Source organism: Photinus pyralis, unplaced genomic scaffold (genome assembly GCF_008802855.1).
Source record: "Photinus pyralis isolate 1611_PpyrPB1 unplaced genomic scaffold, Ppyr1.3 Ppyr1.4_LG3a, whole genome shotgun sequence".
Classification (NCBI taxonomy): domain Eukaryota; kingdom Metazoa; phylum Arthropoda; class Insecta; order Coleoptera; family Lampyridae; genus Photinus; species Photinus pyralis.
In genome coordinates, this window is record NW_022170509.1 from 19,722,832 (window position 1) to 19,739,716 (window position 16,885).

Genomic DNA, 16,885 nt, shown 5'->3' on the forward strand with positions numbered 1-16,885 from the left:
TACTTTAATAAGATATTTAATTAAAATCAAAGTGGTAAAAGCAAAATTAAAGCTAAACAGATCTCATGTTAAGTACTTTCAATTGTAACACATGTAAGAATAATTGAGTAATCCGTAATCAGTTGTATGTTATGCGAAATAAATCTGTGTGTGTGTGAAGATTGCATCTCATCCTCATCCAATCAAAGAAAATACTTTAAAGCTGTCAATATTAAACTTGCATTACCCAATTGAAAAGCGCCGAATGAATAAGAATTAAAAATCATACGACCTACGTATAAAGATATATTTTTAGTTCATTTGTTCCATTATTCGCAAATCTTGTGAGATGTAAAGTTTAGGTCAAGTTGGGATCAATTTTTGTGACATAATGCACTGCAACTTTCATCATCAGAGATAACATGACGTCAAAGTTAATGATGGGAATTTCAAGTTTGCTTGAGAAACAAATAAAAAATTGATGTTCAGTTCAACTTCATCAATTAATGTCGATTTTCAAAGCTTTATCAAGAAGTAACTATTTCAAAGTTCAATCAAATTTTGTTTGAACTTTATCTACAGTTGTAGTGGTCTTAGGAGCTTTGGTTGTAGGCGTTTTTGGCCAAGATTCAAGGTAAGCTTATGTAACTTTGTACTTCTAAAAGATTAATCCGATGATTTCGAAGATTCAGAATGTAGACACGGCGAAAACGCCGAAAGTGGGTGGCAATTTAGTTAGGTGCTTTAAATAGCAACCCTTTTTTATTCTAAATCACATAGTGGGGCATATGACAAATCGTTCAGAAGACTTTCCTTGAAGTTTGGGAGCATAATAATTGTTAGTGTATTCCATATTAAACTTTAACTACTGTCTTTGTTTTTTCCCACTAGAAAGATTTTAACGGTACGTGGTATATGCTGTGGTAATTTCAAAATTACGCAAAATCTATTTTGAATGCAAGAAAGAACATGTGGTCGTATGTTTGATAATAATGCATTTTTACATACCTATCACAGTTCGATAAATCGGGTTTGTAAATTTCTACCGGGAAATACCTACTTTAAGAAGGGCCCCTTATACTTTTTTTTTTCCGGAAAATCGTGCAGGAGACTACTTTTACCATTCAGTTAGCTGACCAATAAGACAATACACATAACTTCATAAGTGATAAAATAAAAACATTTATTATTTTAAGGTAACATTAACATATACATGTTTTATTAAACAAGTTTCTATCAGAACTAATTTTACGGTTGGTGCATTTTTGATGCAAGATGAAATTGTGCATTTTGCACATGCTCATATCTGATTTTTACAATATGCGATATGCTTGTCTTTTTTTTTAACTTTAAACATCTTCTTTAGACACTTACTTATTAATAAAAATATTAAGCATCGAATTATGAGCCCCCAGTGCCCCCCCCCCGGAAAATTCTCGGTATCCCTCCTTTAATTCTAACATATACAAGATACATACACTTAAGTATATAATTATTATACATTTTGTTTTCATTCGTTCACCGGTAACTGCACCTCTCCAGCCACGTATATGATAAATGACAAATTACTTACTTTTCAAAATAACGATGTTATTTTACCAAGAAAGTAAATTTTTGCATGCGAGTACAAAATAACGCACACAGCCTTTGGCTGCCACCTCACACCTCGCCGTAATAAAGCCGTTTATTATTAATATTTACATATACTAAATAAATTCCCCTCCATACCGATTTTCATTAATACAATACATTTAATAGTTTAAATCAATAACATGAGACGTAACATATGGAAAACGTTTTACTGTTTTACTAAAGTATAGGTATGTTTGTAAAGATCCATAGAATGTAAATTTGAAAACATCCCTTAAGGTTTCCGTGAGGATTTTAGTGTAAGGACATTGATTCATAAAATTTATATAAAATGGACGTCCATATGCTGTGTGTTGTCTAAGAAACATTTTGATATTTCTCGACACGACGTAAAGAAAGGCTGGATAAAGAGGGTGATGGGGGGGAATGATAAATTCTTAAATTATAGATTGCCACTCTGTCACCAACTGCCGAAGTAATCACAAAAGGATAAATCCAATGTTGAATCTTATACAAACTACTACTACAAACATCCTCGGTATTATCCTTGTCGGAAATAAAGTATTCTTGTTAGTTCGCTTATTTAGATGAAACCTAGCACCCCGTCTCTATTTTTCAAGACAAGGAGTCAATTAGCTGATAGATTTTCGCACACAGGAGATGTTTTACCCTCTCTTTATAAACCTCCTTGGGATATTAATCTGTTCCATCTGGTTACATTGATATGGTGACAAAGAGTGAATATTATTGCATCTTACTGCTGAGGTGCAATTGCCATTCTTCCATAACAGCCTAAGAAAACGCCACATTCGAATAAAGCGTGATATTTTTTCCTGGGCATTTGAATAAGATATATGTTTCTATTACTTAAACCATAGAGAAAATACTTAAGGATAGGATGCGCGTCCTTATTATTTTTTTTTACTTCGATATTAGTGCGTCAGCTGCCATCGGGGTTAATAGCACCGAGGTGTGAAAATATTGTTAGAATAGGCTTATAATGCCAATATAATCCATCAATGTTGTTAATGAATATATCTGGTAGATTGTTTGAGAATTGCCGTTTATTCTTGTTTGTTCGTATTTTTTTACAGTGGAGACGATTGTTCTTGTATTACGTCCTTATTTGATTTTGTTCAGGAGCCCACCACTCCTCAAATGCACATAAAAGTATACCTTTTCCCATTTTAAAAAATACAAGGGTTTAACTGTTTTAAGGAAATTGACTTTTCATAACAATGCGTCTATTGCGAAGGTTGTAATTTTTGTGGTACTTCAAACATTTTTGTTTTGTTGTATAATATTGTTTACAGGCTCCACAAACCACCCCGTTTCACAAATTGTAAATTTGTTTATGAAAACTTACTTTTACATAACGATTCGTCTATTGTGGGGGCTGTCATTTATATGGTACTTCAAATATTTTCGTTTCCTTATTTAATTATGTTTACAGGTTCCTCAAGCATGCACATAACAGTATATCCCCTGCTCGTTTCAAAAATTATAATTTTTTTTATAAAAACTTACTTTTACTTACTACTTTAAATATTTTTGTTTCCTTGTTTGATTATGTTTACAAGGTCTACAAGCCACCCTTAAAGTGCACATAAAAACTTACAATTCTGTTTAATAAAATCAGATTTTACATAATACTCTGGCTATTGTGAGGGTTGTAGCTTTTCTGGTACGTTAAACATTTTGTTTTCTTGTTTGATTTTGTTTACAGAGCCTAAGTGTAATTTCTAGGTAGTATGTTGAATCGGGTAGATTTACATTTTGTATTTTGGTAAGGAACCATTCAAACAATTAAACATAGTTGAAAGGACAAGACCACGTTCTATATAGGGCCACCCCCTGGGATTGCCATATATATGATACTTACTCCCAGATAAAGGGGGATATTCCAAGGACTCCCTGTGTAAAGTGTAAATTCCATTTTCGCAGAGAAATAAAAAACCCTTTCGCGGGAGTAGTCCAAATTGATTTTTAAGGGGCAAGTAGGTAAGAGAACGGTTCTTGACAACGGCACTATAGTGACCATGTTTCACACTGATGTAGAAGCATTTTCACAACAATAGTGCTATTAATTTTTCCATGATCTTTTTGAAGTTTTCCATAGGTGTGTATCCTCTACAATTAGCATTCCACGAAATTTGTTTTTCCGCATGTACATAGTATAAGTTCTTCAATTGGGGGAATTATACACGTTTGGATTGCTCATACATGAATACCTTGAATTATACAGGTAAATACAAACGTCACCTGTGGTAGACGTTTACATTGGTAGGAAATGTTCGACTGCTGCTCGACTTTGATCGGTCGCACAAATGTAAACAAAAATTAGTAATTAGTTTATAGTGGCATGGTTTAATTAAACGAAATGCCGAGAATTAAAGTTACTCTAACCATTTTATTAGTACATTGGCGTTTAGAGATATCTCGATTTCAAGGAGATATTGACAGTAGCCTCAAACGCAAGTGAATAAAACGTTTTTGTTCGCTGTTTGTGCGCACCTGTAGTTACAGAGGTGATTATTAAATAGTAAGTATTATTAAATGAATATTACACCTTTACGTAATACCATTGAATAATAAATCTGTATTCAATGTATTATTCAATGGTAATACCTACCAGATACTAATATTCAATATGGTTACTTTAAAATAGCTATGTAGGTACCTTTTTGTCGTGAAGCGTTGAGTTTAATTACTGATGGGTGTATTTTCTTTATATTTTTGCCTTGGTAAGTACTTTCACTTATCGAGCGAAAGCCAGCTAAAAACTTTATTTGCATTTTGGGGTCAACGGTTACTCTAATGGAGTATAAATTGTTTTATGCCAGTTGACAAACCCAATGTTTTTTTCTTGATTTTAAACGATTCTCGCAGTGATACCCATACAATCAGCGGGTAGATACCACAAAATACCTTGAATGTTTTGTTGAAAAACGCAAGCTTCGTGTTTTAATAAACAAGCTGTTCGGACTTCCCCGACATTGAATAAAGGTTTTGATCAGTTTAGTTTAGTGGCGCATTTTTGAAAAAGTAAACGTTCTTGCACATATTATTTTAATAGACACGAGTATTATTTGGTGCCACTTTCGCGTACCGTTACCTCATAGATTGTAGTAGGTGTAGCGTGAGAACAATGGTAATGAGTACCTAGTAATACAAAAACAGTGGTCTACTATTTTATTGAAAAAAGTACCTACCAAAATGTCAACATTCAGTAACTCCTAAATCCTATCTATGTACTGCTCTTATATTAAAGAACGCATCAAATAAATCCTGAATCCATATCTTCTACTAATAATGATCTAGGGAAGACTGTAAAAATTCATTTGATATCTCTCCTAGCTTCTTCAAACTGTCTACTTAGAATGAGTATCAACTCCAAAACATCGATGTCTACAATTTTGTTGGTGGTTGGCCGTTGGGTACCCACAACTGCAAAATTTTGCACGCAGCCGTATTACACTGTAAGTATGTATACCTAATGTAATGAAAAAATAAATTTCCTTTACGCACAGAACGGAATGTTTGGCCGGACCATTTGTCTGAATTCCCCATTCCTATCGCGGCTCCTTTTCTGGAACATTTCGCTAACACTTCTATCGTATGGTTCGCCATCTTCCGTTTCCCTAAATAAGTAACAGCCGATTCTTCATTTAAAATAACGCTGTTGTACTAGGCGCAGTTAAATGAAACCCGACTCTCCCTTACTGGTGCATTTAAAAGTTAATAGGCCCCTCAATTTGTAGAGTATTATTCCACTGCAGCACAAAACCAAGAATGCCTTGCTCCCAGAATTCCCTCGGGTGCGTGAGGCGATCCAATCACAGATCTCGTCCTGTGTCCGATATGAAACGGCGACCTTTCAAGTGATTCTTCATGGCTACAAAAACGTCTGGGCTATATGGCGGATCCTGGAGTATCTCCCACTTGAATTAATGTTATGATGATCTTAATACTTCTAAACAATCCACGGTGTCGTTGCCATTTGACTTCTCTCCAAACTGACACCTATTATTTTAATGAGATGGTTTTGATTATTAATGCAAACCCAATAGACTCGTAGTATTAAAAATTAGGCCCAGTTTGACATTTCGAGTCACCTAGGCTCTCCCCTACAAAAAGTGTTGACGTTGCCATTCATTTTATTTGACATAGTTCGTGTGCGGTAAATTTGTTCCGGAAAACTCGCTTGCGAAAATTCGCCACTGGAAGATCCGCCCCGGCATTCGACCCCGGAAGATTTGTCTTCGGAAAATTTGTTCTATTAAATATATTCTGGATCAAGTTTCCTTAGGGGAAGCTATCCCGAAAGCAAATTTTCTTCAGCGGGTTATCGCATAGTCCTGATCAAACGTAAAAGTACTGAAAATGCATTTGTGTTTATTGTATGCAGTATGCACCCTATAAGCCCAATGGATATTAAACAGTGTGTAACCCTAACCTCTAGTTAAATTTATTAACTGTCCAATTAGCTGTTTTAGGCAATTATAGCGAACGGATGTTTTCTCTTTGGGCAAATTTGTATGAATTTCACTGGTTACTTTTGGTTGTGCATCTCTAAATTCATCAATTTGGCACAGGCTACCATCTGCATTTATATCAAAGACGGGGCGAATCTTCCTATACCTAATACCTTAGACTATGAATGAAAGTTCTCTAAGCTTCCTACAACCGACAAAGATTGTGTTAGTGCTATCATATTGGATCTTTCCTAGGGCGTAGTTCTACAAGATATATTTTAAGTTTTCTGAAAACTTAAAAGTTAAGAGTTCGATAGTTGCAGTTGTCACTGGTAAAACAGAATAGATGCTAGATGAACGGATGATTAATAAACATGAGTCAATACAAAATAATGAAATGTAATGTGTAAAAGTCCATCACTTAAAATTCTTATGGCCCTACCATCGCATAAAACATTTACAAAGCATACCACATACAGAGAGATTCTTTTTTAAGAGAATACATGCATACAATTTCCCAATGTATCTTTTTAAAATTTAAATGAACCATATCAAAGCATTAGATTAGTTTAATCAACTTCAATAGCTTCTATTGACAAAATTTTAATTGAAGTTTGACATTTCGGGTCCAATAAACGCAAAAATGTCGACGGTGAATTGGTGGAATAAATTGGGTAATACAAATATATGTTGGACTCAATTTTTTAAACGAACGATACCATCGACACTCGCCAGCTTATGAAAATTACATCGTAATGATAAATGTAGGTATATAATTTTTGGTTTTTGTATTGAATAAAGCTTTTACTTACCTACATGTGCTCGTGTTTAATTCAGTCATTACAATATTTAATTGTTTGATCATCATTACTGATAGTTAATTTTTCTATTATTGATTCACTTGTAAAGACCTCCCATGCATTACCGCAAGCAATGTTCATTATACAGAATTGCGAGGCAGGTCGTTTAACAACCAGTATTTTTAGGTAACAATAGAAAACACGTTATAATCGAGAACCACACAACTCTTCAATGAAGTGAGCCCGTTTTAGCGGGACCATATGAATCCAACGTTGCAAAAAGAGCAATAAGTTAAGAGAATAAATTTAAATACTGTAAGGGGAGAACAAATTGCGTTACAGTTACATCATTTAACATGTACTTTTGGGTTTTCAAAATTTTTTGTATAGTTCCCCTTTTTGAGGGAAAAAGCTTCTACTTATGCTCTTTTACAAGTCATTTTAACTTACAGATCATACCACCACTGACAGATTTGGGTTCCTTGGATCTAAATTGCGTTGTACGTATTTTCCTTTGAAATTTTTTTCCCCTGAATTTGCCCCACATTCACGGTTTTACGTTTTGTAATTAAACCACATTTCAGTTGTGTAACTGGCTCCAAAAAATTCGGCGTTCAAGGTAACTTGAGAGCAAGGTGGTGCTGTAGTTCCTTTTATTGCAATAGGGTGCGGGTAATTTTAGTTATGTACAATCAAAAGAAAAACGGTTCTCTACAATGAGTTGCATTCTTTAAGGGGTAGACGGAGAGGCAAAAATGAGAGATTTTGAAAAATTGATAAAATCGGAAAGAAATATAGTTAGAAATTTCACCAAAGACGTTTACTTGTGTTCCACGTCTCTGTAATCAGTATATGTAGAGGAATTTTTTTAAAGAAAGTTTCTAATACCCTTATCTTTACGACTTTAAGTCTCACCTTGACGGAGCAATGTACAATTAATGAATTAACTAATCTCAGACTTATTTCCCAACATATAGGGTAACCCGTATTAAAAGATTAAAACACATTTTTATCGCTACATTATTTGGGCATTGACGTTGTACTTATTATACCGTTATTATAATGTATATTGCAACTAGTATTTTTACGCAACACCCCCCCCCCCCCTTTTACTTAATTAGGAAAATATCCACTGTAGTTTTGTTTAAAATCCCACGTACGCGATAAGCGCTATCAGTATTCGTATTTATGTCAAAGTAATGGCGCGTTGTTGTCGTTTCTTTACAGTGCCCGATTGCGAAGCTCTAAAACGGGGATTTAAAAAATTTTTTTCTACGTAATGACATAGGAATTCGAAACGAATTATTTATTGTGCGTCCCGGGATTGAGAGGTTTCTGAAAAATTAGGGACAAGTTTCTATTTTTAACTCTTCATCCCGTACCTATTTATTTATCGATAATAAAGTATTAATCACTGCCATCCGTTGTCGAGAATTCGGAAGGCTCGTTGATTTATTAATAAGGAATGTAGGTATGTATGCCTATTATTTCATACTGCTGTAATTATCACATTTACACATATGTGTGTAATTACGGTTAACCGTCGAAATGAAAACGGTTTTATTATAATGACGAATTTCAGATTAATATCAGTAGGATTAAGACAATTCAATTTGGGCACCATAATATACAGTATGCCCCGAGATGAGGTTCACACTATCCGTACTCCAAATGCAACCTTTTAGTATTTCTTTAAAATGCAAGGATTTCAATTACATTTGAAGAAAACCATCGAAATGTTGATTGGATTTACAGTTTCGGAACAAGTAAGACTTTTTATAACGAATTGCATTTTCTTCAAAAATAAAAAAAATGGTTAATTATTTATAGGTATAGCAAACTTCCTCTCGGGAGATACTGTTCGTACAAAATTGATTACAACTTCAAAATAATGAAAAGGTAACTTTATCATTGGAGTATTGGACCCAGTTTGTTAACCACCCACCATTGGTGTTACGTTTAATAGACATTTATACGAGCTCTGTTATCAAATTTAAACGGAACATGAATATTACTTGTGGTTTCAAAACTAAAAAAGTTAGTACAATAAAAACCGATAGCTACGTAGTGCTCTATTATCGAACGTCAGTTCACTTTATGCGATCTAAATCAGAACAACAATAAGTAATTCAAGTTTAAGATATAGATTGTGATTGCACAATCATTTGACACACATACCGTCATGCCCGTTTGGGGGTAAGAAATTTCCAATAAGCTTCACCAGGTGGCCTTGGTCATAGATTCGCTTATACTGTGGATTCGCTGCAACGAGTACTTTGCTTTATATAGAGGACTATAATTAGATCTTTGGTTTCCAGTGTCGTTTTGGCCAGTTTTCGTATGAAGTGAACCTTTCAACTTATCCATAGAGGTGTCGGTGCATTCAATATTGTGTCGTTTTCCAATCTCCATCAATGTAACGGCAGAAATAAAGACCAGAGACTGGTGGTGAGTTATTGTTTAAATAAATAAATATGCTATTGCGTACAGGTTTATCTAAATGCTGAAATAACGCTCACACTCACGCAGGGATGGATGAGTAAAACGTTAGCAATAGCACATTTTTGAATAGGAAATATTGTACTATGTGATTAGTATAGTATACTCGTATAATATCAATTAGGTACATAATGTTATCGAAGTTAATCATGCATTCTTGAAACATGTCCAGGAAGCACATTCAGACTGGATTAGTTTACAGTCACAACCCATGCTCTGGCGTGAAACTGCCCTCTAGAAATGAATTTCATTCTCGTTTTAAGAATACATAATTTGCTAAAAATTTCACAATTACATGTCTTGCAATCCTCGACTGCAGGGGTTGTTACTTTTGTAGTGGTCCAAATGTTTTTGTTTCTTTGATTGATTATGTTTAAATGATCTACAAGCAATCCCGAAACTGCCCTATAAAATGAAATTTCATCCGGGTTTTAATCTTACGTAATTTTCTAGAAATTTCACCCTTACATGCATAGCAATCGTCGATTACGGGGGTTGTAACTTTTGCAATGCACCAAATATTTTTGTTTCTTTGATCGATTATGTTAAAATGATCTATAAGCAACCCCGAAACTACCCTCTAAAAGTAAATTTCATTCGCATTTTAAACTTATCTGATTTTCTAGAAAATTCACACCTACATGCATAGCAATCGTCGATTACGGGGGTTGTAACTTTTGCAATGCACCAAATATTTATGTTTCTTTGATCGATTATGTTTAAATGATCTATAAGCAACCCCGAAACTGCCCTCTAAAAGTAAATTTCATTCTGGTTTTAAACTTACGCAATTTTCTAGAAATTTCACACTTACATGCATAGCAATCGTCGATTACGGGGGTTGTAACTTTTGCAATGCACCAAATATTTTTGTTTCTTTGATCGATTATGTTTAAATGATCTATAAGCAACCCCGAAAGTGCCCTCTAAAATTAAATTTCATTCTCGTTTTAAACCTACGTAATTTTCTAGAAATTTCACACTTACATGCATAGCCATCGTCGATTACGGGGGTTGTAACTTTTGCAATGCACCAAATATTTTTGTTTCTTTGATCGATTATGTTTAAATGATCTATAAGCAACCCCGAAACTGCCCTCTAAAAGTAAATTTCATTCTCGTTTTAAACCTACGTAATTTTCTAGAAATTTCACACTTACATGCATAGCCATCGTCGATTACGGGGGTTGTAACTTTTGCAATGCACCAAATATTTTTGTTTCTTTGATCGATTATGTGTAAATGATCTATAAGCAACCCCGAAACTGCCCTCTAAAAGTAAATTTCATCCTCGTTTTAATCTTACGTAATTTTTTAGAAAGTTCACACTTACATGCATAGCCATCGTCGATTACGGGGGTTGTAACTTTTGCAATGCACCAAATATTTTTGTTTCTTTGATCGATTATGTTTAAATGATCTATAAGCAACCCCGAAACTGCTCTCTAAAAGTAAATTTCATTCTGGTTTTAAACTTACGCAATTTTCTAGAAATTTCACACTTACATGCATTGCAATCGTCGATTACGGGAGTTGTAACTTTTGCAATGCACCAAATCTTTTTGTTTCTTTGATCGATTATGTTTAAATGATTCTATAAGCAACCCCGAAACTGCCCTCTAAAATTAAATTTCATTCTCGTTTTAAATTTAAGTCTTTTTTTTAGTAATTTGACACTTACATGCATAGCAATCCTCAACTGCAGGGGTTGTAACTTTTGTAGTGGTCCAAATGCAATTATTATAAAGTTTTTTTTTTCTTAATTGAACTACGGTTTCTATAGGTGCGACTATGGTGTTTCTTACAAGTTATTTAGTTGTGATGTGCGTTTTCTATATTGTAATGTGCTTCTACCCAGTATAAATTAAATTGGAATATGTCTATAGCGCGTTCGCATCTCCAGATGCAGTATGGGGTCTTATGGACTAATTGCCTCTCTTACTAGTTTGCGTCATTCTTCGATAATACTATCCTTGTTTCTGACCGCAGTGATGTCAAATTGACATTATGATTAAATTGAAGTATTAAAACAAAACATAATCTCCTTGTGCTGTCATTGACACGTTTGGCAAGCATGTACTGTATGTCCATAAGCACCATACTGCATCTGGAGGTGCGAACGCGCTATAGGAATATGTAGTCGCAAAGTCTTTATGTGAAAATCTGTCTTTCTAATTGACACGTGGACGATTGCTATATTTAACGACAGAATGGTGTATGCGTTCATTAAGCATACCTAACACTATTTTGCCATAGAAGATTCCGTTTAAAATCTATTGGATATAATTTGACGTTTGAACGACTTTTGTTGATTATTCGCAGAGTTGACCGTTGACGTTTGATATCCACTTGGTATAAATTTAGACATACTTCAACAAATGTTAGATGTCCACTACCTCTCCTTTGGCAGGCTAAATGGTTTGTGCATATTGATATCAACCCGTATAAGGCACATAAAAACATAGCTATTGTGTTTGAATGATATAAGATCCATCATTAAAGAGTTATCCTTGTGACATTGTTTTAAATTCAATCTTCATAATCCTCTGAATTACACAACTGGACTTGAGTGATCACAATTCAAGGGTAACGTTGACATTCCTGATTTGTACAAAGTTTAATAATATGGGTGAAGAGTTGCCTCAGAATACTGACAATTACTTTAATTTCATAGTACCTAACTGCATTTCACTAAGGCTCTTAAACCATCCTTCTGTTCTTCTATGACATAAAATCCTGTTGCGTCTTGTAAAAGTGACTAAATGAATCATTTTGAATTTCAGAGTGGAATTATCGCTAGTTCAAAAGCAAAATCTAGCCATGGAACCTTCGGTTCAAGTTAAAGTAAATGCTTTACAATCCAATAAGAAAGACTACTGGAGATCATTGGTGGCGTATTGGATTTTGGGACTTTGCAATAATTATGGATACGTCGTCATGCTCTCCGCTGCCAATGACATCTTGCACCAGCAGGTAAGATATTACAAATTATGATCCTATATCAACATTCAATATTTTAGACAGAGCGCAACTCTACATCTACATTAAACGGAGGCAACACTGATAGAGATTGCAACTACATTTCAACAGGAGCAATTTTATTGGCCGATATCTTACCTTCTCTATTGATTAAAATTATCGCTCCTTTTTTACCTTTCTTTATTCAGTAAGTCTCTATTACTCATCGTTAAATGAATTTAAGCTATCGATATTATAGTATACGAGTACTGATTTGCGTGATGGTTGCTTCCATGGGATTTATATTGGTAGCGTTTAGTGAAACCCAATGGATGTCCATTACGGGAGTAGTTTTTACGGCGCTTTGTTCGGGACTGGGTGAAGCTTCTTTGTTGCAATATAGCTCGTTCTATGACAAGTAAGTAGGTGAAGCTGCATTAGATGTGGCACACGGATGAATTCATCTTGAATTTAGAGACGTCATTTCAACTTGGTCTTCAGGAACAGGCGGAGCTGGAATAGCTGGAGCGCTATCGTATGCCACACTGAATGCGTTGGGCATCCGAACCACCCTACTCATAATGCTAGTAGTACCTGTTACAATGGCAATATCGTAAGTCGATATCTTCAATTACCCTTTTTCAAAGTTGACTGTTTTCAGATTTTGGATAATTTTGCCTAGGCCGCAGGTTATTGCCGTAGGAGATACAAATACCTTACAAGAACTCCCATTTAAAGAAAAAGTACGAATACTTCCATCGTTATTCAAGTTCATGATCCCTATTGGACTAGTCTACTTATTTGAATATTTTATAAATCAAGGAATGGTGCGTAGGTACTTGTTTGAAAACCAAGTAGCTACTTAGCATTAATCATTTTTAGTATGAACTTATCAATTTCGAAGGCATCTTCCTTAACAAAGCTGAACAGTATAGATGGTTACAAGTTGATTATCAAATTGGCGTATTTATTTCCAGATCATCTGTTAATATTTTTCACATTCGGAAAATTTGGTTGATGTCAGTCTTTCAAGTAAGTACAAGAAGAAGCACTTTTTAAATAGGAAAACATTTTCCCAGTATTCGGCGATCACTGTCACAAATTCAATTTAAAGAATCATGACAATTGGATATGATGCAAAACAGGAAAAAAATGATGAGATGTGTTTTAAGCGGTTCAATTGTTTCAGCTCATTAATGTGGCTTTTTTCACAACGGAAGCCATATTTTATTACATCCCCAGCTTTTGGATCGTATTAGCCTTAACTTTTTGGGAAGGATTGCTAGGGGGAGCAGCATACGTTAACACCTTCTACAAAATTTCGAATGAAGTATTTAGAAGTATGTGAATAAGTGCCCTGTAATGTATGATTTGTTTTTAGACACCAGAAGAACACAAGCAGTTTTCGTTAGGTGCTACCAGTTTTGCGGATGCCGTTGGAATTACATTAGCCGGCATTATCGCTATATCTGCTCACAATAGCATATGTTCGCTACCAAAACCTCAACGACTGTCTACTTAGTACTGTATGTACTTATGTAAATAGATCCAAATAGTAGAATTGTATAAAACATGTACATCATGCGCGGTAATACATTTTTGAACCGTTAAAAGGTGCTACAATTGAGGCTTCAACACCTTTCCCTTCCACCTATTTTCCTTCTTTGTTTTGCCTTCAAATTAATCCCTTACAGAAGGAGCATTTATCCAGTTTCCATTCAACGTCATGGGGATCAGTATCTACAGATTTATTTATTATTATCCCTCTCGTTCTGGGCCCTTTTAATAATTTCAAATAAGTAACAGTGAAAAATACACTTCAATGTAATGAGTAAACCGTAAACGTCATGTCTTCTTTTTATTCTGGGTACATCTAGCTTAACTTCTCCTAATAAATATGTAGAGCGGTATCGTTGTGCAGTAGACAGTATGAAAAAATTATTATTCATACTCGAATAAAATACCCAACCCAGTCACTGATTTACAACCCTTAGACATTAGATTGTTAGGAATGAAAGAGGGGGTGAAATTTTTTTTGAAAACGAAGCCACTGCATTTTGAAGAACTGACAGAAGTCAGAAAAATTGCGCTGCTGTGATTACATGAATATATACAGTACACTTGTCTCTAAAATTAATAACAAGATACGAAGAAGAATAGTAGGTATAAGATTTTCAGTAGGAGACTTTTTTCTACTCAGCCCGCATTCGGAAACCAAACTTTTAATCCGGCTCATATTCAATAGCGCACTGATCTTTGAACTCGTAGAAACCGATCGGCGAAGGTTTGAAATCGCTGTCTCTTTTCGTTCTCGAGTTAGACGAGGGAAAGAGTGTAATTTATTATTATTATAAAACAAATATAGAAAAAAGGTACCTATTGTGTTTATTTTTTTCATGTGATACAGTAATATCGCTCCATTTAACAATTTGTGGGGGTTGCAACCTCTAACACAGGGTTACAGTAACAAGAATAATTTTTGTATAAAAGTTTGCCCAGTCGTTTAGCAGGAGTTCAGTCACTAATACACGTACAGAAGAAATTGATATATAAAGAAGAAGAAGGTAGGTATTTATATTTATCGTTATTTTCTTATTTTATTAGCACTATTAGTCTAGGCGATAAAGACATCTAACTGGACATTTTGAGGTGGAAAAAAAAATGGTGGAATATGTTCAGTTAGGTGTCAGAAACAACATATTAAAAATCCCACCCTCCAGACCCTGTGCTAAAGGCTCCAGCCACCCCACCATCCCCCAAAAACCGTGTTTTCGCTCTTTTTGGCTGATATCTCACGATCTATGAGGTCTATATGAAATATTTTTAGCTGAAAATATTTCTCGGGAAATTTTATGCAAGGTAGATACTCAGAAGTTAGCCTAGGTGTACCTCTTTAGCCTAGGAAATTCATAAATGAGGCGAAAATCATCAATTTTCGTGGCTTTTTGCAAATATATCGCGACCTTCAGGGCTAGATGATATATGTTTAACTGAAAATGCTCTTCGTGCAATTTCATACGAGATAGGTAACTGAAGAGTTGGCGTAAAGTCACCTTTCACCTTCAACTTTCATGTGTGAGGAAATATTCATTGTAAAACAAAGTATTTCTATGTACCATTTATTCACGTAAAAACAGTATTTTCATATAAAAATATTCACACATTCATTTATACCTCAACGTAATCATTATTCTCTGCAGATTCCACTTCTTCAGGCTCTACGACGTTCTCTAGTGCTAGTGGGTGGTCTGAAATGACCGACTCGTAGTTCTCCTCGCCTTCCGCTTTACCTGCATGGGCACCCTGAAACGACGACGTCCCATTTAGGCACGATGTTCCATGACACTGGACGCAGAATTCGTTCTTCAGACCTAAAACAAGAAATATTATGTCTCTCTCGTGTGTCCTAACTCCTAAGTGTCGGGTAGAGAAGGTTTACCTGATTTTCTGAAACAGTTGCAGGAAATCAGGTAAACCTTCTCTACCGGACACTTAGGACACACGAGAGAATATTATAATCGTATACATAATTATAAACATTTTTTTGACATAATATGCTTCTTATTGTTGTAGGTCTGAAGTGTAATGAACTCTGCGTCCAGTGTCATGGAGCATCGTGCCTAAATGCCACGTCGTCTCTTCAGGGTACCCATGCATCAGGTAAAGCGGAAGACGAGAACTACGAGTCGGTAATCTCAGACGACCCATTACCACTAGAGGACGTCGAAGAGCCTGAAGAAGTGGAATCTGCATCTAGTCTATAACTTTTGATTGAGAAGTCTGATCGAAAAAGTACGAATTGATTTGGATTCTACGCACCCAAATTAATAAGAAAAAGTGTTTTCCCGAGAAATTTTGTTGTAGTCGATTTTTGGTAAAAAAGGAAGGTTATACACTGCCTTTTTTTGAGCCCCGAAAAAAAAATTGTCTCAGATCGACCCGGAAAAAATTTTTTCTTATAGAATGTGGCCTGTAGAATCCATAATTTCAAACAGTTCCAAGATTGGGCTACTAGTTCAAAAGTTACAGCCCTTTGAATTTTTTTTCAAATTGGTTTCTAGTCTACAACTTTTGATTGAGAAGTCTGATCGAAAAAGTACGAATTGATTTGGATAAGTATAAGGGTAATGATTACGTTGAGGTATAAATGAATGTGTGAATATTTTAATATGAGAATACTGTTTTTACGTGAATAAATGGTACTTTGTTTTACTATGAATATTTCCTCACACATGAAAGTTGAAGGTGAAAGGTGACTTTACGCCAACTATTCAGTTACTTATCTCGTATGAAATTGCACGAAGAGCATTTTGAGCTAAACATATTTCATCTAGCCCTGACGGTCGCGATATTTTTGCAAAAAACCGCAAAAAAAAACACGAAAATGATGATTTTCGCCTCCTTTTATGAATTTTCTAGGCTAAGAGGTACACCTAGGCTAACTTCTGAGTATCTACCTTGTAAGAAATTTCACGAGGGGCATTTTCACCTAAAAATATTTCATCTAGCCCTAAAGGTCGCGATATATTTGCAAAAAGCCACGAAAATTGATGATTTTCGCCTCTTTTATGAATTTCCTAGGCT

At 34.9% G+C, this 16,885-nt stretch overlaps 1 protein-coding gene across 14 annotated transcripts; it reads left to right on the plus strand.

Moving 5' to 3' along the window:
• Positions 1-460: 460 nt before the first annotated feature.
• LOC116165386 (battenin-like) lies at positions 461-13,914 on the plus strand. Of its 14 annotated transcripts, XM_031479781.1 has the most exons (12): positions 8,019-8,315; positions 8,427-8,610; positions 8,675-8,743; positions 9,163-9,292; positions 12,127-12,316; positions 12,364-12,509; positions 12,561-12,719; positions 12,777-12,914; positions 12,963-13,128; positions 13,184-13,333; positions 13,491-13,631; positions 13,683-13,914. In XM_031479781.1, exons 5-12 carry the CDS (start codon positions 12,164-12,166, stop codon positions 13,821-13,823), a joined length of 1,194 nt encoding a protein of 397 aa, XP_031335641.1. In that variant the 5' UTR covers positions 8,019-8,315; positions 8,427-8,610; positions 8,675-8,743; positions 9,163-9,292; positions 12,127-12,163; the 3' UTR covers positions 13,824-13,914. The 14 variants fall into 14 exon arrangements, with proteins under 14 accessions (XP_031335642.1, XP_031335649.1, XP_031335651.1 ...); XM_031479786.1 differs by lacking the exons at positions 8,019-8,315; positions 8,427-8,610; positions 8,675-8,743 and adding exons at positions 3,933-4,111; positions 4,927-5,048; XM_031479779.1 differs by lacking the exon at positions 9,163-9,292.
• Positions 13,915-16,885: the final 2,971 nt, after the last annotated feature.